This window comes from Daucus carota, chromosome 1 (genome assembly GCF_001625215.2).
Source record: "Daucus carota subsp. sativus chromosome 1, DH1 v3.0, whole genome shotgun sequence".
Lineage (NCBI taxonomy): Eukaryota > Viridiplantae > Streptophyta > Magnoliopsida > Apiales > Apiaceae > Daucus > Daucus carota.
This window is the reverse complement of record NC_030381.2, coordinates 36,338,471-36,359,886: the sequence shown is the minus strand read 5'-3', so window position 1 is coordinate 36,359,886 and position 21,416 is coordinate 36,338,471. Positions and strand designations below refer to the sequence as shown.

The window sequence follows — 21,416 nt, the reverse complement described above, 5'->3', positions numbered from 1 at the left end:
ATATTATAATAATAATAGGGAATAGAAGTAGGGAATGTTGTTGGAGTTCCCATTCAATAAAATGTAGTAATCCCTTAAAAATGAATATTTTATTATATATTTAGGGAACGTGTTAGGACTCTGCTAGAGATGCTTTAAGTGCTAACTATATTGACTGTTATATTTTAAATATAATATGTTATTATATTTCAAGTTGTTATTATAAATCAAAATGTATTGTTTTTAATATCATAATTGATAATTGATAACGTAGTATTCGTTACGAATCTATAATGGTTCAACAAATATAATCATTTATAAAAGTTTGGCTAAAATTATAAAATAGGTAGTGATGTTTTCCTTTTCAAATAAAAATTAGAAAAAATATTAATTTTCTAAACTATTTTTTACAAAAATATGGTTTCAACTTTACAATCATAAATGCAACTTCAAAAAAGCACTTTTGTAAGCATGAGTGCCCTGCGGGGCCTCGTATCACAGCCAAGAAATTTCAGCACTAAAATAAATAAATTACCAAATTTATAGTTAAATTACCAAATTTATGGTTATTAATATTATTGCTAATAACTCATACCCATTTATGACATAAAATTATTCAAACAGGCAATTTAAACTGAGCACTTATAATATTAAGTCTCTATAAGCTACCCCTTCCGTCCCTCTCAATTCTTAACATTGGGGACGGGGCGTGAAATGCACTTTAACGCTCTTATAAAGCACAGTTCAATAATTGTTTTGAGTTCTTTTACCAAATGAAAAATTGATGTTTAGATTTTTATTCGGAGAAAAAAAAAATTAGAAAAAAAGTTACAGAGTTATGTTTTATAGGTGCGTTATTAAATTATAAAATAAAATAATATTTTATAGACACAATAAAGTAAAATACATAAACGCTGACAACGTTTGATTTTGCACCGGAACCTCACCAGACACACACAACTCAAAAGACTTAAATCCTTTTTTCAAGCATCACAACAGCTAACAAATTTCAATTTGCCTAATAACATAAACAATGCACCATGAACACTGGCCGTAATTGATGTAACTCATGTTGTGCCTAACTACTTATGTGTTCTTAAGACAGTTGTTGGAACTCGATGTCGACACCACGCTCCCAATTTTCTCCTATATGTATTCATATTACGTCTGGTATGCATTCATCGAAGTTGACTTATAAACAGAAACATGTTGGGCTGAGCAAAACCGAACCGAAACCCAAAAACCGGACCGAACCGAATAATTTCGGTCTGGTTCGGTCCTCATTTTCTGAAGGTTCGGTCCGGACCAAGATAAACAATGGTCCGGTCCGGTCCCCATCGAAAAACTTCGGTCCTGGACCGAATAGACCGAACTTATATGTATAATATAAATCGAACTTATATGTACAACCACTTTTTATGGAGGTGGAGGGCTTTTATTGGTCAAAACTTCATTAATAATTATGACCTCCTGCATATGCACAAAAACCATGATCAGTAAAAGGCCCCTCCACCTCAACAAAAAGTAGTTACTAGTGTGTGCCCATGGGCATATACTTAAAAGACCCAATATAAATAATATTTTTATTTTATATATTTAACAACAATATAACATATTATAGTTATACACTCATTCAATCTAAATCTAATATCTATACGACTGCCGACTGTCTAAACCTAATCGAGCATACGTAATCTGCGGCGCCGTTATATCTATCAACGCTCACACGTAGTTGTCTTCTTTATTAATATACATAAAACCCCAGGATCTTTTGTTGTGGTGTTTTGGGTGTTCTTGGTGGAACTATATTGCTATCTATGGTACTTTTATTGATCCCTGCCCCATATCCTAAAGTGAATGCTGAATATGTAAGGCCTGTGAGACTGTGAATATAACTCAACATGAAATTTACTGATTAAAGTGGATATAAACCTCGGTTTACAAATTACAACGGAGTGATCTGTGGTGGACTGATGGTGATTATCTCCATTTCTCATCTATCATGCTTGTTGGTTTTCTTTATGATGTAGCTTAATTTAATTTTTTGAAAAAACTTCGGTTTTGGCGGACCGAACCGGATTGACCGAATTGTTTCGGTTTGGATCTGGTTCGGTTCTTATGCAAACGTCGGTCCGGTTTGATCCAGGAAATTTTTAAAGTTCGGTCTTCAATCCTTTCGATTCGGTCCGATTCTGGAACGAACCGATCGAATGCTCAGCCCGACATGTTTAAAAAAAAAAAAAAAAAAACGCCGCATGAGATCACATCTGATTACTGATATGTTGGTATATGGAAAAAATGTGAGAGATGGGCTTTATTTCGAAAAAATGTGAGAGATGGGAGTTTGTGTACTGGGCCTAGCCCACCTCTATACTGATTTTACATTCTCAAAAATCCCATCCGGTCACAAGCAAATACCCCATGCATCTCGAATTCTCGATAAACAGCAGACTCCCAATAAAATCCTCCGTTAGGTTATTATAAGCAGAGAAGAAAATAATGAAAAATGATAAACAGTACTCGTGGTGATTCATCATCTAATTTGATTATATAAAACATTCAACAAATTTTCAATCCTCGCAAAACTCACACAGAGCCGCCCCTAATTGCCATCAGCTCAGGCGTGAATTCACTGGTAAAACTAAACCTAGATCTTGTTTCTCACTCTTCTCTCACTCTCTCTCTAAACTCGTTTCTCTCGGTGCCTATTTACAGGACGTCCTGGAAATCTCCTTCTTTCACGCTTCCCGAGGCGCAACAGCTCATGCTCTCGCATTTTGATTAATTTCAGGTTTTAATTTCGATTGAACATTGAAAAATGCGTTTCTGATAGTTATTTTTTAGCGCTGACAAGCTGTTGTGCAATAGATAGAATATGAACTTTGTACGTTTATCCATCTATGTTTCTTTTGAATTTTTGCTGGTAGCGATTCTTCTGTTGGCAGTGATGCTCTTGCAGTAGGATAGAGAGAGGGAGGGAGGCGGATAATGTGAAATGTCTAATAGTTTAGTTGTTTTTTTTGGTTTTGTTTCGGTGATGTTATAATCTGAAAAATTTTAGATACTCTCATTTATCAGCGCTTCAAGGTTCTTGTTAACTGGATAGAATATGAATTTTGTATATGTATATTTATATTTCGCTCTGTATGATATTTTATTATTAGGAATTCTTCGTGTTGGTAGTGATACTTTTACAGTAGTTTGTTAAGTGTGTATTAAAGTTAACATTCTCAGAGGCGTGTATGAAAGTTAACATTCTCAGAGGTTTATATATGCGGGTGTTAATATATATATTCGAGACCTAAGGCTTAGAATGACAACATTATTTTGTGGATATCCAGTACTGTCTGTCATCGCAGCTTGTAGTTTAGTGTGCAGGTAATAATTGTAATTTTAATATTAATTTTTTGATTTAACTACAGATTGGCTGTTTAGTTTTGACATATTAGTAATATATAACTAACACTTTGACATGGGACTATGACCCTGTTTAGGAATCATTGGGAATCAGCAGTTGGTGGTTAGCTGTTAGCGGATTGAATTAGATGTTTTGACTAGCTGATTGAAATAGATGTTTTGACTAGCGGATTGAGTTAGCGGTTTCTTTAAAATTGTTTGGTAAATAGCTGTTTGATTAGCTTCCATAACACATACCAAAACCTCTAACCCAAAAAGCTCCTCAAAGTAGAGCTTTTTGAGCCCAAGCCTTTATTTCAATCCGCTAACTAACACGCACTAACATTAGCGGAATGAAATGGTCAAACTTGTAAAACACCCCAAAGCTCTAATTATACCCCAAACCTCTAACTTCCAAACACTGCCTATGTTATGGTTTATTTAGACATTAAATTGTCATCTGATGTGTAATACACATATTTATTTTATACATCGTCTCTTATTTATTTAGAACACAATTTGATTGTAGAATTTGTTAAATTAAGTCGGACATTTTCAATTGAAATTCACTGTCTTGCTATTTAAATTTTTTAACAACCAGTTCGACCATGCGATATATATTTCTTTTTCACCCTCTAATCGCCTAAATCTTATAATAATAATTTTTCGATTTTCTATTATTCATCAGGTATCTCTTCGGCCTAAACTTTTGCAATGTATGCAAGGAAATTAAACTCTAAATATAAAAAATGGGGCCTGATCTCTCAACAGTACAAGCATGTAGCTGGTTCAGATCGTAGTTTTGGAACTTGCTGCAAGCATACAGCCATATTATCAAATTGCTCATCCCGAAGTGTTTCAACGAGAAGATATATATCAAGTTCATCTTTATTTAGAAATGTTATATGTGGTAATACAAAATTGCGTGTTGGATCTAATGCCAATTGGAGCAGTAGTTGGCTACGGTATTATAGCTCAGAAGGTGATGGAAGAAATGCAAATGAGGATAAGTGTGTGCCATTGAAGGATGTATCCGACACTGGTAGTGATAAAATAAAAACCGAAAAGCTCGATGGAGATATCAGTCTTTCTGATGGGCATGCTAGACTTGGCGAGCAAGATCAAAAGGACTGGCTCCATAATGAGAAGATAACTATTGAGAATAAGAGAAAGGAATACCCTTTTTTGAGCAGAAGAGAGAAATTTAAAAAGGAGTTCTCAAGGAGAATCGTTCCTTGGGATAAGATAACAGTGTCATGGAAAACGTTTCCTTATTTCCTTCAGTAAGTGCTCACCATTATACTAAATGTTCTCTTCTACACATTTGGCCAATATATAATATTCAATAAAACATGTTAATGTTTTACAGTGAACACACAAAAAAACTTTTAGTAGAATGTACTGCTTCCCACTTGAAGCACAAGGACTGTGCTGCAGCTTATGGTTCCGGTTTAACTTCATCTAGTGGTAGAATTTTACTGCAGAGCATTCCAGGTGAATTGTGCAACCAACCCATGCCTTCTGGTGTTTTTTCCTACTACTTGTTTTTGCAAGTTCAATGACATGACATGTTGATTTGGCAGGGACTGAGCTGTATCGCGAAAGAGTAGTTAGAGCCCTTGCACAAGATTTACAAGTCCCACTGCTAGTACTTGACAGCAGTGTTCTCGCACCTTATGTAAGTTGCAGAATTAAATAAGCATTCCCCACATTTCATACGATATGAAGTAAAAAGTCTACATACTCAGTAAGCCAGTATGAAGAATTTGAATTATATGATATCTCTAAAAGTTAGTATATTTTTTATGATTGTCCTGTTGTTTTGTGTAGGATTTTGGTGAGGAATGTTTATCTGAAAGCGAATCAGATGAGGATAATGCAGAATCAGGCGCGGAAACTACTTCAGACACAGAGATTGAAGATGAGAATGATGCAAGCAATGAGGAAGATTGGACAAGCAGTGGGGAGGCAAAGTCAGACGGTGATGCTGAGGGATTTGATGCTCGGGCAGCTGCCGTTGAGGCAGCATTGAACAAGCTTGTTCCTGGTCACCTTGAAGACTTTGAAAAGGTACAATATCTGTCTGAAGCTTGATTTTTTTTTTTTTTAAATATAAGCTCTGAAGTGGAAGAGGGAAATTGTGGTGATGTTTTTTTTTTAATTTGCTTTGTACCTGGGGGAGATAGAGACAGGGTATCAATTATTTATGTTTTTTTTTTTGGTGCACAATCATTTCACATTGTTGTATCTGATACTTCTTCACTTATATTCTCAATCCTTCAAATTTTAATATGCTTGTACTACATATTTCTTGTCTTCTGTTTGTTACACCTTAACTGAAAGTTCTCTGTGTTATTGATTTAGTAATTGTTGCCAAGTTTAATTTAGCAGCCAAGGAGGTTTATAACGATCACTTAATGATATATAATATATATTGAGCTGACATATTCTTCTAGAAGTAAATACTTATGATATGAACCGTTTTTTATATAATATTTTGCAAGTTTGTCTTATAAATATGGTGAACCTATATAGATGATTTATTTGTTAAAAGAACATTTGCCTCTTTTTAGAGTATTTTGGAGATTTTTTCAACTCCATTACTGGATGTGCAATGTTTATGGCAGAGAGCTGGTCTATAACATTTGACTTTTGACAGATGAAAATTTGTTAGGCAAGTACTTTGAATAGTATTGATTGTTCGTGGAGCTTGGGTTATAATAGGATTTGTACCCCCCACCCTGAAGTAGTATATAATACTGTTGATTGTACAGAGATGAGACAGTCATAAGTGTTGCGAGAGATTTCAGCTAGTATAAACAGTTAAACCATGTGGCATCTAGAAATATGTACTGCTGATTTTTAATGGTTTCTTAGAGATACTGTCATAGAGTTGCTGGAGGTGCTTTTTAATATTTGAATTACATTTTTGGCAGAATGTCATGGGAACATCTGAAAGTTCACCTGAATCACCGGAGAAAGAGGCCAGCAAGCCATCTGATGAACCCAAGAGGCAGTTGAAGAAAGGTATTTACCCATAGTGTATTTAGATCAACATTATTTTGTGATTAGTATCGTTTTTGTTTTGTACTGTTCTAATCTAACTGCTAGGCAGTGTTACAAAAATCGGGAATCAGACCTAATCGGTTGAGCTATCGATTCAGGGATTAATCGGAAATCGGGGATTAATTGGAAGGATTAATCGGAGTGAAAATCGGTTTTGTTTTAATATTAAAATATTATTTAATATTTAGTTATTATTATATTAGCTATCTAGTAACTAATATATTTACTACATTCATAAACTCTATAATTATTCATATTTAAAGTAATAATATAGTATTTTAATTTTAATAATTTATCATATATACCTCGATTAAGAAATATATATAAGGATTAATCGGATTTCAAAAATCGAATCGGTGACCGACCTTGCAGGAGATTAATCGGTTAAATCGGGGATTTTTAGAACACCGCTGCTAGGAGCAGTAGAAGAGCATACGTGAGCAGACTTATTTTTTCTGTCTCCTGCATTATTTTTTTTAATAAGATCAGTGCGTAAGAAGTATTATTAGTAAAAAGATAGTTTTTTTTTTGGTGAAGGTATAATGTGATAGGCTGATTGATGGATATTTTAAGCATTTTTCCCAGGTCAGGTAAATAGCTTGGGTATTGTGTGTGTGGAAAGTTGGAAATAATCTGTTTTCTGAGAAATGTAAGTTTGATAGGTGTGGTAATATTCTTTTTACCTAGCCAGTTAATAAAATTTGGCATTCTTAACAAGAATGGTGCGCACCCGCGGGGGGGGGGGGGGGGGGGGGGGGGCTAGTGTGGCTGTAGTGAGGCCAATATGATTGAATATGCCATTTACAAACACGTGACTATTTGGAAGTATACAATAGAGAAAGCTGGTGTCTTGGACGTGTAGCATGTCGAAGTTGATTTGTGGTTAAGAAAACGAACACTATTGGCGTAGTGTGTGTGTGTGTATATTTATGAGTTTTATTTATATTTATGAGTTTGCAATTTTTATAAACAGGGGATCGAGTTAAATATGTTGGGCCTTCTCGCACTGAAGCTGATAACAGGTCATTATCTTCTTCATACTGCATCATCATGAAATCTTTCCTTTTTCGATATTGATCATAGCCTTCTTTTGTTTGTATCTTGTATGTTTTTGGATGGCGTTCTTTTTTTTGTTAATCTGAACTTGAAACTCTTTAGAATTTGTTTAGTACACATTAAGAACTTCGGAATGAGTTGTGCAACTTTTGGGCTTAGATATAAGCCTTGTTATCTTAGTCGCAGCTATCATAAAATTTATGTTGTAATTTACTACTGGGAAACACAGCAGAGTCAAGCTACTCGAATGCTGATTCAGTAATTGTACCCAGTGGCAAGCCTGTGATGGAGGGATGGGATTATGTTGGGATTTTCATTTGTATCTTATGAAAAGCCCTATCGAGCTTACAAAACGTCAATGACTCTAACTAAACGACTATAGCTAACCTACTTATTGACACATCAAATGCATCACAGGATCAAATTGGGGAAGATACCGACGTCTGATGGTCCAACTAATGCTTATACAGTTATCCATGGCAGGTGGGTTGGTAAGTCATAGGGTCATATGGAAGGAAATCTTTTGTCAACCTATTGGTCTCAGTACTTTAATCGAACTGCATTTACTGAATATGATTTACTTAGAAATACGGATCAAGAGCTTAATATATCGAAAAGATTTTTGCATTTCCTCCTTGTGCCGCAGCAAGAAATTGATTCCATTGTTATCTTGTTTGGTACATAAACCAGTGTGGTCATGGCCTTTCCTTACCGCATAGCCTCTTAGAACTTGTACAATCGTAAGTTGCTTCCAATGAGCATCTTGTAATAGTTTTGGGCATTCTTTTTCTCGAGGTGGAAAAGTGGCATCAAAAGGGTTTTTGTGGTGATGTGTGGAAAAATTATACTGGAGATGTTTATTAATATAGTAGTAATGATAATGATTTCTACACGAGACAACCAACCCACCCAAATGCGTGAAAAACACAAGATATCTTTACACACAAAAGTCTGATATGTGTTATGAGCCCCATTTTCTTTTTTACAACTGTCCCAAACTTACTAAACTGTGGTTGGCTTATAGTTGGTACATATGTATAATACTTAATTTATTATTGTTGAAATAAATTTATGTTGCAGAAAATATATAATGTAGTCAACAAAATTGTTCTGCCTTTGCCCTCCTTGAAATTATAGGTTTAGAACTATACCAGAAAATTGCATAGGAATATAGGATCAAAGATAAAAGGAATTACAGCATGAAAGAAAAATTAAATGCTTTCTGCATTTGATGAGGTAGAGGCTGAAATTATAAAATTTCGAAACAACCCTGTGCTGAAATTAAAAAGGAATTTATCTGAATATATTGGACGAATCTGGCATCAGTTTCCATTTAATAAACAAACCAGAAATTATAAGCAACGACATGTCACAGGTTGATAAAATTAAAGCATATTGTAGTAATCTCATGAGGAGTATTAACTTAAAGGGTCAAACGTTAGGAGAGGAGTTTGTAAGAGGAACAAGGTCCAGAATGTTCTCCGTTCATCAGTTGAAGGCCTCTCTGTCCCCTATATCATGGTACATGCATCTATGGAAGGAATTTTCTTACCAGAAATCTCCCTTTTATTTCGTGTTCTCTACCAGCAATTTTTCTTACGTGACTAATACATGAGTAATAAGGTGCTTATATTAACTAAAACCTAGCCTAAATCTTCTATTTCCTTTCCTCATCTATTTTGGTACAAAATTTATTGTTAATGAAATTTGTCATTCATCAGATTATGCTCTTCTAATATTGTTTCGTCTCAGTATGACAGTACCAGCCATAGTATATCATTGAAGCTTTTGGAGATGTTTTTAATAGGTTGGGTCATAGTTTAAACATAATAATGTGGAATAGAGTGAGAGAGATTAGGCCAACCTCAATTTCTGCCTCCCTTCCATCAATTTAATCTGTTCTGTGCTACTTAGTGGAATAGTTTATGAATCTAAGAACACGCACCTAGACTTCCATCCCTACTTGTAAAACTGATTGGAAAATTGATTTTGGAAGAAATGAGAATGTAAAGAATGTAGATATTAGTGCCATCACAATTGGTTTAATATTGTTTGCTTAGGCTGCCAGTGAATATTTTTATCCTGTAAGAACATCTAGTATTGATCTATATCTTTGATGCTATGTTGATTGCGTATGTTTTTGCTATACTTTGAAGTTGACAGAATGTTTTGCCTTAAGTTCTAGTACTATTAACTTTATTCTGCAAGTTTGCGTACATGTAGTGTATGCCTTTGAAGTATATATGCTTTTCCAATTCTCTTCACAGTTATTTTATACGACTAATATAAGTAGGAGCTAACATCAGGTGCCAACACTTGATAGGGAGCCTAATTTATAAAATAAGATTATATATATATATATTATACAGCATTGCGATTCCCCATTATTGGTAGCATGCGGACTCTGATTATCAAAACTGAGATCATTCTTTGGACATATGTCGCAATCCCGATACTTTTCAGTCCTCACATACATGGATTGGAAATTGTTGGCGTAATCAATTTTTTTGCAGTTGAGTCAGCGTAGCTTATGTTTTTCTTGCTTATTATATGATTACTTGTTTTTCACATTTCTACTTTACATAATTACATTATTAGCCAAGAATTCATATATGTATATATGTCGGGCACGCGGGATGATAATTAAAATATATTAATTTTTTTCGTTGTTGGCTTGTTGCTTTTTGTCATCATTCACCTGCCTTTTTTGTGCTCATATATACCCGTATCCAGATTAGGTTGTATACTAATTGTATGCTTTCTGCGGAAAATTGGTTTAGTGATATTCTGAAGCGTCTTAATGGATTTAGTTCATAGATTGCAATTGTGACACATTCAAAGATATGTTCAGGCCATTGTCTACCGGACAGCGTGGTGTGGTGTGTGAAATGAATGGAAATGTTGCTCTAGTGTTGTTGGAGAACAGTGAGAAGGAAACAGGAGATGCAAGCAGTGACAAAATCTCTGCAAACCATGCATTACATTGGATTCAAGGTATATTTGTGGCATCAAATTAAAAAGAAAACAATATGGTCCATAAGTAGGTTACATACTACTTTTGCTTATTCTTTTTTTAGTTGTAGCATAAGCGTGATGTCTATTTTTCATTTCATGATTGTTGGCATTACTGATCTTTAGTGTCGAGTCCTGTACATTTATTGGGCCTCTCGATGTCTGCATTTTCTGTTGGTATGTATATTTAACCTATAGGTTGAACAAAATTCACAAATTTCTTTTGGCCTTTTGACAGCTAAAGACATCACTTATGATCTTGATGCTGAAGCAGAAGACTGCTACGTGGCGATGGAGGCCCTCTCTGAGGTATTTACAACTTCTCTAGTTGCATTTACAAGTCTTCAACCTGTGTTAATCCATAGCTATTTTTCCCCTTACTGTTTTTATAACAAATTTTGTAGGTCTTGCATTCTGTGCAACCTCTTATTGTCTATTTTCCAGACTTCTCAATATGGTTGTCTAGGGCCGTTACAAAGGCAAACAGGAAAGCATTTGCTCAAAAGGTGCAGGAAATATTTGACCAGGTATCAGGACCTGTGGTTTTGATTTGTGGACAGAACAAAGGTGAAACAGGGTCAAAGGAGAAAGAAAAATATGTAAGTTCGGTATGTGGTTATGTTTGAGAGAAGATGTCAACTATTCCTTTGTATTTATGATTTTAAGACTTTATTTTCTTAATTCATATGCCACTATTTGTTAACTCCTTTTTATTCTGTGGCCAGACAATGATACTTCCGAATTTGGGCCGTCTTGCCAAACTGGTAAGGCTTGTGACAGTACAAATATTTTTTGAGTGATGTTTGAAAGACTTGTTGTTATCCAATATCCCAAACTTTGTTGTTATGTCATTAGTCCCTCTTTTACCGTTAATTTATCTTTTTCTGTTCTTTTTTCTCGTAACGGTATTGTTGCTATATTTATTATAAGATGTCAGAGATGGGTATCTACTATCTAGTAAATGATTTATGCAGTCAGTATTAGTGGTTTGTTAGTAAATATGATAGTTTAATCCAGCTTTAGTTATATTATGTGTCTTTTGCTTATGAGCAGACAATATGTTGTACGGGGTCTATTAGAAAATATTTGTAGGTTATTTAGATTGTTTATTATTGTTTTTGTAGATTGTTTGTCCTGCATCAGCGTGAGGGTAGCATCCTATATGACTAGTTTTTTTTATGTATGAGAATTTTCCGAGGGTCATTATTTCATAGTTTAAAGCTCAGGTGGAACATTTTAATTGAAGGGTCTTTCTAGTGGATGCCCATTGTCAATAGGCATGCACCAACAACTACTTTCTACTTGGTGGCAAAGTTTTATTAGTGGAGATTTTTGTGCATGCAGGGGGCCATCATTATTAATGAGATTGGAGCCAATAAAAATCCGACACCTAATCGAAAAGTGGTTGTTAGTGTCTGCCCATGGGCACACACCAGAAAAATCAAAATCATTAATTAAATTGCAGCTTTGCTCATTTATAGAGTAAATTAAATTTCTTTGGAAGAGGAAAGTTCCAGGTCATGTATTAGATGGCTTTGATGCCACATGGTTTGTGGTGGATAGTATGGCTTAGATATCATATAAGTTGAAATATTCAATATGTATTACAAACTTTGTTTTGTAGCTATTGTCATTGAAACGTTAAATGTATATGCCATGTGACGATAAATTATATAGCATGTACTTTCAGACCAAAATGTACTTGTGAAGTTAAATGTGTGTTGATATCAAAGCTTGTAAGCAAGTGAATAGTGCCGTCCAGTTTCAACAATATATATTACAAACTTTTGTTTTGTAGCTATTGTCATTGAAACGTTAAATGTATATGGCATGTGAGGATAAATTATATAACATGTACTTTTAGACCAACTTTAACAATATGTACTCGTCTTTGAAGTTAAAAAATGTGTGTTCATATCAAAGCTTGTAAGCAAGTGAATAGTGCAGTCCAGTTTTAACTAATAACAGAAGTTTTTAAGTTATGGCCTAACCCTATACATATCATTCCTAAAGTTTGGGCCTTCTGGGAATGTTTCACCTCTCAGTAATAGACAAATATATGACTGTCACACACGTGCCTCATGTTTGCCCATATTCTGCTAATCGTCTAGTTTTCTATTCATTTTCTCATGCTTCAGTACATGTCACTTATTAGTTGCAGACTATAATACACAAAAGTCTGCCCATAGCCTTGTAATGGTGTAGTTTCGTAGTCATTGTCTCATGCTTCAGTACATGTCAGTTATTAGTTGCAGACTTTAATAAACAGTAGTCACTGTATCTTTATTTTGTTTTGATGTTTTAAATTTCAGCCACTTTCTCTGAAGCGACTCACGGAGGGACTAAAACCAGCAAAGAAATCTGAAGATGATGAAATATATAAGCTATTTACTAACGTTATGGTAGTACATCCTCCCAAGGTAATTTTATTTCTGCCTTGTTTGCTGTTTATTATGATATGTTTAAACCATCTCGAAGTTTACTTTTGTTAATTATTCAATTATGTTTATTAGTTATTAGTTATATCTATTATAGTCCAAGGAGGTTATTGTGGTACCCTGGGCTGGACACATTATCAAAAACCTGCAAAACAGTTTCCAAACAGTACATAGGAATTCTTATAATTAAATATAACCATGTTTCACACATTTTAGAATTAGAAAAACAGGAAACCTATTAAAAATGCAAATTACAAATATATATTTTTTTTGGCCAGAAGCAAATTACAACTATTAATTTTGAAACTCTAAAAAACCTTAAAATGTACCATTCTCATTTCAAATGGCTCTAATTGTTTACTGATAAAAGTAAGACCAAAAATATCGACAAGATAAACATTACATTTTGAATATCAAAGATCAAGTGCTGCTATAACTAAAACTTTAATCCCACAAATACAAAGTAATGTGAAAAGTATTATTAAATGCTATAAGAAATTAACAGCAAATATATTTATTACCCTTTAAAAAATCTTAAAATTAGAAGATGTATATCCAAAACGAATACTACAGATAACTAAATAAGTATATAAAATTAGTAAGAAAGAGTATTTTATGCATTGTACAAGTCCAAAGCTAATACATACATACATACTGCATACCTTTTCTCTTCCTTGAAGTGATGCATAATTGCAAAGGTTGTTTACCATTTGTTGTATCACCAGTGAAGACAATTAAAAAGTGAGACGGGACAGTAGACCTGCAATTGTAGTATCCAATTGATTTTTGCTATTTTGTTTTAAAAATTGCAGTAGTGGTATTCCCATCTTTACTTCTTTAGTGCAAGTACTGAAGGCTTTTCAGTTTCTCACAGTGGGCCAACATGTATAAATGGAATCTTTAGTTGATTCTTTTTAAATGGGATTGATATTGTTGTATTTCCAATAATTTTTTGACTTGTCTTTTCCCGTGTAGGAGGAAGATCCCCTTAGAACGTTTAATAAGCAAATTGAGGAAGACAGGAGAATTGTGATATCGAGGAGCAATATAACGGAGCTACATAAGGTGTGATATAGATATAATGCCAAATAACTTTTATTTAAAATATTGAATTTCTTGGTCTTTCTACTTTTTTGTCAATTCGCCACCCACAATCATATTTTGGTGAAGGTGGTTAAACCTTAAAAATTGTAGTTGGTGGTCAATTGCCACATGTTACCCAAATAATTTTCATGAATTGATGTCATGTGCTGTATTATTCGTATCATATTCCTATGTGAGGAAACATTTCTGAATTTTTGTACTTTCACATTTGCATTTTAGGTTCTCGAGGAAAATGGGCTGCTGTGTGTGGACCTTTTGCATGTAAACGCTGATGGCGTAATACTGACAAAGAGCAGTAAGTAACAAATGTATCTACGCAGGTAGATCTTTTACATAATGATTATGATGAGAACCTTGATAAATGTGTTGTACATGAATTATGACGAAAACGTTGGTAAATGTGGTGGAAATTGGAATTTCAAACTCTGGATGGCATGCAAATCTGTCCAAAGCCACCTTGTCTCAGTAATCTATCTTAATGAGCATTTCACTAATAGTGCCCCGACCTGTTGAGGTGTATCCTAGTTTGTTCCAAATTGCCTACGCAGCTAAATTTAACCTCATTTAATATATTTTGGGAAGTTACTATTCTCTGTATTTGTTGTGGTAAAAACATTATTCTCTTACTATCATGGAACCTTTAGTCTCCAATACTTCATTAGTGGTGGTTAGAAATGTTTGATGTGAACAATAGTTGCTGCATATAACATTTTCGTCGTCTTTGTATCTTTACTTGCAGAAGCTGAAAAAGTTGTTGGATGGGCTAAGAATCATTACTTGTCATCCTGTCTTCTTCCATTGATAAAAGGGGAAAAATTGTATTTACCTAAAGAGAGGTACTATTTCCAACAATTGTGTACATCCAATAGAAACTTTTATTACATCCTAAGCTTATAGGCTATAGCTGTGATTTCTTTGAAGCCTTGAAATTGCACTATCGAGGTTGAAGGAACAGGAGTTGATATCCAAGAAGCCTTCACACACTCTAAAGGTATGATTTTTGCTGTTGGTGGTTGAAAAGAATGTATTGTTTTTTTCTCTTTTCAAATTTAGATGTCATCACAATAATAACATGTGATAAATATTGGTCGTACAAACTCTCTTAGGCGGGTTGCCAGGCGCGAATACGTGAATGATATATATGTTCCTGCCGCATAGTATACTCATTAAGCCTGAGCATAAATTTGATCTATATTATGTCAGCCTCAAAGGAAAGCCATAGTTGCATTTTTTATGTCCTAGGTTCCTAAATTACTGTGAACGATACTCCTTTATGGAAAGAGTCTCATTTGTTTCTTTGTATATAATGAGATTTATTATTGTTTCAATTTTACCATCAATATTAAATTATATTAGCAAATATTGGTTATGTGATGATCACATAAAATTAAACAGGTTTTCGCAAGGTCCTCTATTGTGGAATGGAGGGCCAATTTAACAGTCTGCTTTTGGGTTTATTGACTTATATATTGATAATTATGTTTAGTGCTAACATGCCTAAACTTTTGCAGAATCTTGCTAAGGATGAGTATGAGTCCAACTTTGTTTCAGCAGTTGTTCCTCCTGATGAAGTTGGTGTGAAGTTTGATGATATTGGTGCGCTTGAAGATGTGAAGACAGCCTTAAATGAACTTGTCATTCTTCCGATGAGAAGACCTGAGCTTTTTTCTCGAGGAAATTTGTTGCGGGTATATCATTGTTTCTTTCTTATATCTATTTTCTGAACTTAATTGTTCCTAGTGTAACAATACAAAGGCCTCTATCAGCCTTGCAAAGGGATATTGCTTTTTGGGCCTCCGGGAACTGGAAAGACCCTCCTTGCGAAGGCACTTGCAACAGAAGCTGGAGCAAATTTTATCAGCATAACTGGTTCCACACTAACATCGAAGGTACTCTTAACATGAATTTTGGTCCCTATATGTATTTGTTTGGACAAAGGGGAACTCTAAAATCATTCATACCTTTATTGCTAGGAATTTTGGTGTTTATGTTTTTTCCTTCCTCTTTCATTTTGGCTCCTCTAGGCTCTATCATTTGACTACTCACTACTATGATGAAATTTATATCAATGTAGCGCAGTGGTACTATTTTTGATACTTCTGATGACATTTCAACACCATTAGTTCTCTTCTTCTCCTGGAAAACAGAGAAAATTGCCCTTTGCTTAGCTGGAATATTCCTTGGTCAAATATTGCACCTTGCTTGTGCCTTGTCATTCCAGGATTGTTGGTGGCATTAGACCACACTTCAGTTCTGTCATACATCTTCTATATCTAGATGCCCATGACCCTGCAGTTTCATTTTCGTATGAAAATGTTATCCTTGCATAATAACTGTAAATTGGATATTCGATTATAAACAAGGTACAACTATTAATAAAATGATAAAAGTAAAACTTGGTATATCGAGAAATTTATGGTGCTAACTGCTAAAAAATCAACATTTATGATTTCAATAAATCCATCCAACTCAAAGTTTGCCTTACTAAAGTTGTACCTCCTACTTAAAGTCTGGGAAATGCTAGCACTTGCCAGTTGGAATCCTTTATCTTCCATTGGTATATGTCAAGAACAACATAGACTAATAGTAATAGGCACTACTGCACTAGTTAGTAGAGTGTACTATTAGCACTGTAGGACAGTAAGGCCATTAGTTTCTTCTCGGAGTTGGTTACAAGACTTAACCTATAAATACCAAGTCAGTTGTAAATTTGTAATATTTGAGCATGTTTGGAATATATGGAAATGGGACATGCTCTCTCTTTACTGTTCCACTAACACACATGGTCCCTCCTTACTGTTTCTCGCTTCAAAACTGTGTCTCTCTTTGAGTTTCTAACTGATTGCTGTTATCTTTCTACATTTCTGATATGTTCTTCTCTGTTTCTGAATAATAACACCTAAATCTTTGTGTAAATTCTACTGTTTCTACCTGTTCTTACTCTAGAACTATAGAAAACCACAAAAACACACTGAAAACAATCTCAGGAAGACAGGAACCATTGATTTCTGACAGTATAATATTGCTGTATCAGTCTCCTTAGTTACATTTCCTGCTTCAATTGGTGCATTTTCCTATTAGTTTTTTACTAATAATATTAAAAGGAAATTGTTGATCTTGATGGGTGCATGTTACTAAATTTCATCCCGCATCTTTTACATCTTGTCAATGGATTTGTTCCATTCACTTTATTACTCTGTTTACAAGATAATTTGACTATAGCAGTATAACTTATGTTCTCTGCTTTTTATTTTTGTACAGTGGTTTGGGGATGCAGAAAAGTTAACAAAGGCCCTTTTCTCCTTTGCCGGCAAGTTAGCCCCTGTAATTATATTTGTTGACGAGGTGAGAAATTTGCACTAATTCCCCTGTTCGGGTGGCTCGTATAATGTTTGGATCAGAGTTGAATCTAGTGCTAGCCAGTGCTGATGTCTCTCACAACTTATTATAAATCTCAAACTCGTTGTATATGTCTCACCGTTTTTTTTTTTTTTTTTTTGATAGATATATGTCACAGTTGATTATATAGTCATGCAGCAATATTCATTGATATGTGTCCAGTGTTCAACTAAATAGTCAGATATTACTGTTCACAGTAGAGAGTTATATATTTGTACTGTCAGAGATGTGCCAAAAGACAACTAATCCGAGTCTTTGATTAATATGTTAATACTTAGTTGACTACCATGAACAACATACATCTTATGCTTGCATATATCTGACGTATGAAACATGATGGTTGGTTTGTGTCTTTGAGTCAGGATTCAGGAATGCCAGCAATTTGTAACTGTGTGTTGTAATATATCTGTAATCTCATTATCCACATGGTCAATCATATAGAGGCTTGTGATAATATTTATTGATGTATTTGTATTTGAGATCAACAATTATTGTTAGTAGGTATATACAAATCTTGTTAACATTGATAAGTTGTATGTTTGTAATGTAAGAGTCTGTGCCACAAAGAAATCTAATCTGATTCTTGGATGAATATGTCAAATGGTTACCATTTAATAGCTTCTTGGTACCATGCAGGCATCCACAACTTACATGTATATTTTGTACAAAACACGATAGTTCTTCCGTTCATTGCTTTGGTTGTATATTTTTTTTGAATTCTTTCATTACGGAGGTGGACATGCCAAAATTTAATTTTGCAATTTATACAATTTCCCTTGTTTGATGCAAGTATTTTCCTCTTAGATTAACTCATCAACATTGCACATTGAACAGGTTGACAGCTTGCTTGGTGCTCGTGGTGGTTCTTTTGAGCATGAGGCCACTAGAAGAATGCGCAATGAATTTATGGCAGCATGGGATGGTTTGAGAACCAAAGACAGTCAAAGAATACTCATCCTTGGTGCTACGAATCGACCATTCGACCTTGATGATGCTGTCATTCGTCGCCTACCTAGAAGGTCAAACGACTAAGAACTCTTTACCTGTATTTTGACGGTTGCTTATTTCTTTTAAAGTCTCTTCTAATTTCTATCTATGTTCTTGCTAAAGATACCTAAAATTTAAGAGATGCCACCTATATTTTATCTTAAAAAAAGTATTTATAAGTGAATATTGAGTCAATCGGATATGTAAACGACTAAAGCAATAATTTTCTCTTTTACTGAACGAGTCAGTTTTGATGTAGGATCTATGTGGATTTGCCAGATGCTGAAAATCGTCTGAAGATACTTAAAATATTTCTTGATCAAGAGGATCTAGAGCCTGAATTCCAGATGCAACAACTTGCAAATGCAACTGAAGGGTACTCTGGGAGTGATCTGAAGGTAGTGCACCGATTGTGTTTAATGGCTATCTGGATTTCTGTGTACTAGCCCTCATAGTTTTATATTTCGCAGAATCTCTGTAGAGCTGCAGCTTATAGACCAGTACAGGAGCTTTTAGAGAAAGAACGGAAGGTAATTTGTTGCCATCTTCTGAAGGTTTTTTTTACCCTTGCAGTATGTCAGTTTTTTCCCAAGTGTGTGTTGGGGGGAGTGTCAAATATTATGCTTCTGTTGTTTATGTCTTGCCAAGGTTCTCCTTCCTTGCTATTTGTTCCAGCTTATACAGTATTTTGTTAACAGTTTTTTCCTTTTCTTTTCGCAGGGAGTTAAAGATGACGTGGCTTCTATATTGAGACCTCTAAATTTGGATGATTTCATTCAATCCAAAGCCAAGGTGAATTGACATGATTTACCAAAGTTTTGAGAATTCAATAATTTTTGTTTGCTTTATGTATGTTAGACCTTGCAGCAAGTGATCTTGGAAGATCCATTAAAGAACTTGACCTGTGAAGTTATAATATCAGACTCACTAGTTCAATTATATTGAATTTGAGCTGCATTACTCTGAAAAATTTCTACATTAAAAGTTCCATGTTCAATAAACAATTGTTTGTTTAAATAGTATACTTGTTTAGTCTGGGTATCCTATATATTATACTGTATTTTTTTACCTCAAAATAATTTTCCCTGTCCTGATAGTATCAATTTATAGAAGCTCTCTACGTCATGTATTGTTCATTTTTTTTTTTTTTTTTTTTTGAATTTGAATTTAACATGAAAATAAGTGAAAACTTTTGGTATTATTTGCACAAAATTTTAATCTTTTCTGATCATGTTCACAAGGTCGTGTATCCATCCGGTTCCATTCTTTAGAGAGAGGGAAAATATATAAACATATCTGACCATTCTAGTTGTGGATATTGGATGATGTCTTGAGTAATTAATTTCATATTTCCATTTGAGCATTACAGATTTATAGTATATTAGTTGACAAGACAATGAGATTTTATTTCTTATTTAAAGAAATCTTTTTGAATATCAGATTGTGCAGGAATAATTTTTATAGATTAATTTATTTTACAGTTGTGAATATTTGGCAAACAACTTTTAACATTTTATTAGAGATAAGTGTGTGGATTGTGGATAGAGACACATGTATTATACTCAAGAGCACACTTCAATGCAAAACTGACAACTTTGTTGGTTACTTTGCAGGTGGGGCCTTCAGTTGCGTTTGATGCAGCAAGCATGAATGAGTTAAGAAAATGGAACGAACAATATGGTGAAGGCGGAAGCAGAAGAAAATCACCCTTCGGTTTTGGCAACTAGTTGTAGCAGATACTGACATAAACAATAGTTGAGCAGAGTAGTTGACAGCTTGACCTCAAAGAGATCGTCCTAATATCGCGGAGCAAGCCCGCCTTCCAGTTTTGATACAAATGATAGAGACAAGGAAACACTGGCAGGTGCTTATTATCATAAAATGTTGTTGTCAGCAGCTAGTCATGCAAATGTAAATGAACTATGACATCATTATCTACAGTTTAGGTAATCATGATCACTGTACCATTGATTTTGTCACGAGGTGCATCATCATGTATAAATTAGCTTTCAGCAAAAAAATTCTCTCCAGAAAAAAGATAAAGAAATGAGGCTTCCTATTTTTGTTAGATTCTTGTATGTTATGTTTGTTACTCAGTATGTGGCAACTGGTTACTTGAGGGCTTTATAAAGTTTTGTTACCATTGGTATCTTTTTTCGTTTCCTTTAAATACCCTGATTCAGCCTTGAGCTTGGAGTGAGAGTTATCTGGCTCTGCAGTCTTTATAAGATGATTAAAGCTTGCTTAATTATTATTATAAACTAAGAAGGTAGATGCCAGGTTTGATAGATGACATCAACTTGCAGATATAGGGGAGCGAAGTGATTGAAATTGTCTGGGGGAACAATTACAATGTTTTGGATAATTGACTTCATTGAAATTGTTCTTGGTACGGTTACCATGTTTGGACAATATTAATTTCATGCCTCTGAACTTGCATGTCATCTTTGACTTTATTATAAGCACTTATTTATTTTCCAAAACTAAATTATTTATATTTGGATAATATTTATGAGACAAATAAAATGAGAAACTGAATAGTACAATGTAAACAACGGGAAAGAGTATTTTTTCTCAAGAAATTAAACTCTGAAATTGGTTTTCTAATAAGATTTCATTTCTTTTACCGTTATAGACAAGACTAAGGAGTATTTGTTTCACCAAATATGTTATATACTCCTAGAGAATGAGGGATATTATTATAAATAGTTCTTTTTCTTCTGAAACTAGGGATATTATTAATAGTTAAAATCCAATTAAAAATAGACAGATACCTGGTCTAAATATAATCATAATTACATGGAATTAGTTATTCCATATAAAGCGGACCAAATCAAGAATAAAATTCTCTAAATTTCACAAATTTATTCTTACCTAAGAAAAAATTAGTCAAAATTAAACCCGAATATTTACCCAACAAAAAAAGTCAAAATAAGATATTACACATGTAAAATGACTATATTTAGAGGGAGACAACTA

The 21,416-nt window shown here is 34.1% G+C and overlaps 1 protein-coding gene across 4 annotated transcripts; it reads left to right on the top strand.

The window, feature by feature from the left end:
- The first annotated feature begins 2,391 nt into the window (after positions 1 to 2,391).
- Positions 2,392 to 20,588, top strand: LOC108204426 (uncharacterized). Of its 4 annotated transcripts, none has more exons than XM_017373845.2 (26): positions 2,473 to 2,614; positions 2,695 to 2,770; positions 4,064 to 4,658; positions 4,745 to 4,869; positions 4,959 to 5,053; positions 5,206 to 5,445; positions 6,312 to 6,402; positions 7,415 to 7,463; positions 7,915 to 7,980; positions 10,349 to 10,491; positions 10,748 to 10,818; positions 10,914 to 11,117; positions 11,235 to 11,273; positions 12,822 to 12,929; positions 13,923 to 14,012; positions 14,271 to 14,346; positions 14,791 to 14,887; positions 14,973 to 15,042; positions 15,563 to 15,739; positions 15,818 to 15,940; positions 17,313 to 17,396; positions 18,285 to 18,469; positions 18,697 to 18,835; positions 18,908 to 18,967; positions 19,158 to 19,229; positions 20,051 to 20,588. In XM_017373845.2, exons 3-26 carry the CDS (start codon positions 4,090 to 4,092, stop codon positions 20,162 to 20,164), a joined length of 3,087 nt encoding a protein of 1,028 aa, XP_017229334.1. In that variant the 5' UTR covers positions 2,473 to 2,614; positions 2,695 to 2,770; positions 4,064 to 4,089; the 3' UTR covers positions 20,165 to 20,588. The 4 variants fall into 4 exon arrangements, with proteins under 4 accessions (XP_017229337.1, XP_017229338.1, XP_017229334.1 ...); XM_017373847.2 differs by having other exon boundaries at positions 10,914 to 11,108; positions 20,051 to 20,308; XM_017373848.2 differs by lacking the exon at positions 7,915 to 7,980 and having other exon boundaries at positions 2,392 to 2,614.
- Positions 20,589 to 21,416: the final 828 nt, after the last annotated feature.

Excerpts from the sequence above, each read along its gene's own strand:
- LOC108204426 (XM_017373845.2), top strand. The coding sequence starts at position 4,090 with ATGTATGCAAGGAAATTAAACTCTAAATATAAAAAATGGGGCCTGATC. Across the intron at positions 7,464-7,914 it reads CGCACTGAAGCTGATAACAG|GATCAAATTGGGGAAGATAC; the intron begins GTCATTATCTTC and ends AATGCATCACAG. Across the intron at positions 17,397-18,284 it reads TAATTATATTTGTTGACGAG|GTTGACAGCTTGCTTGGTGC; the intron begins GTGAGAAATTTG and ends CACATTGAACAG.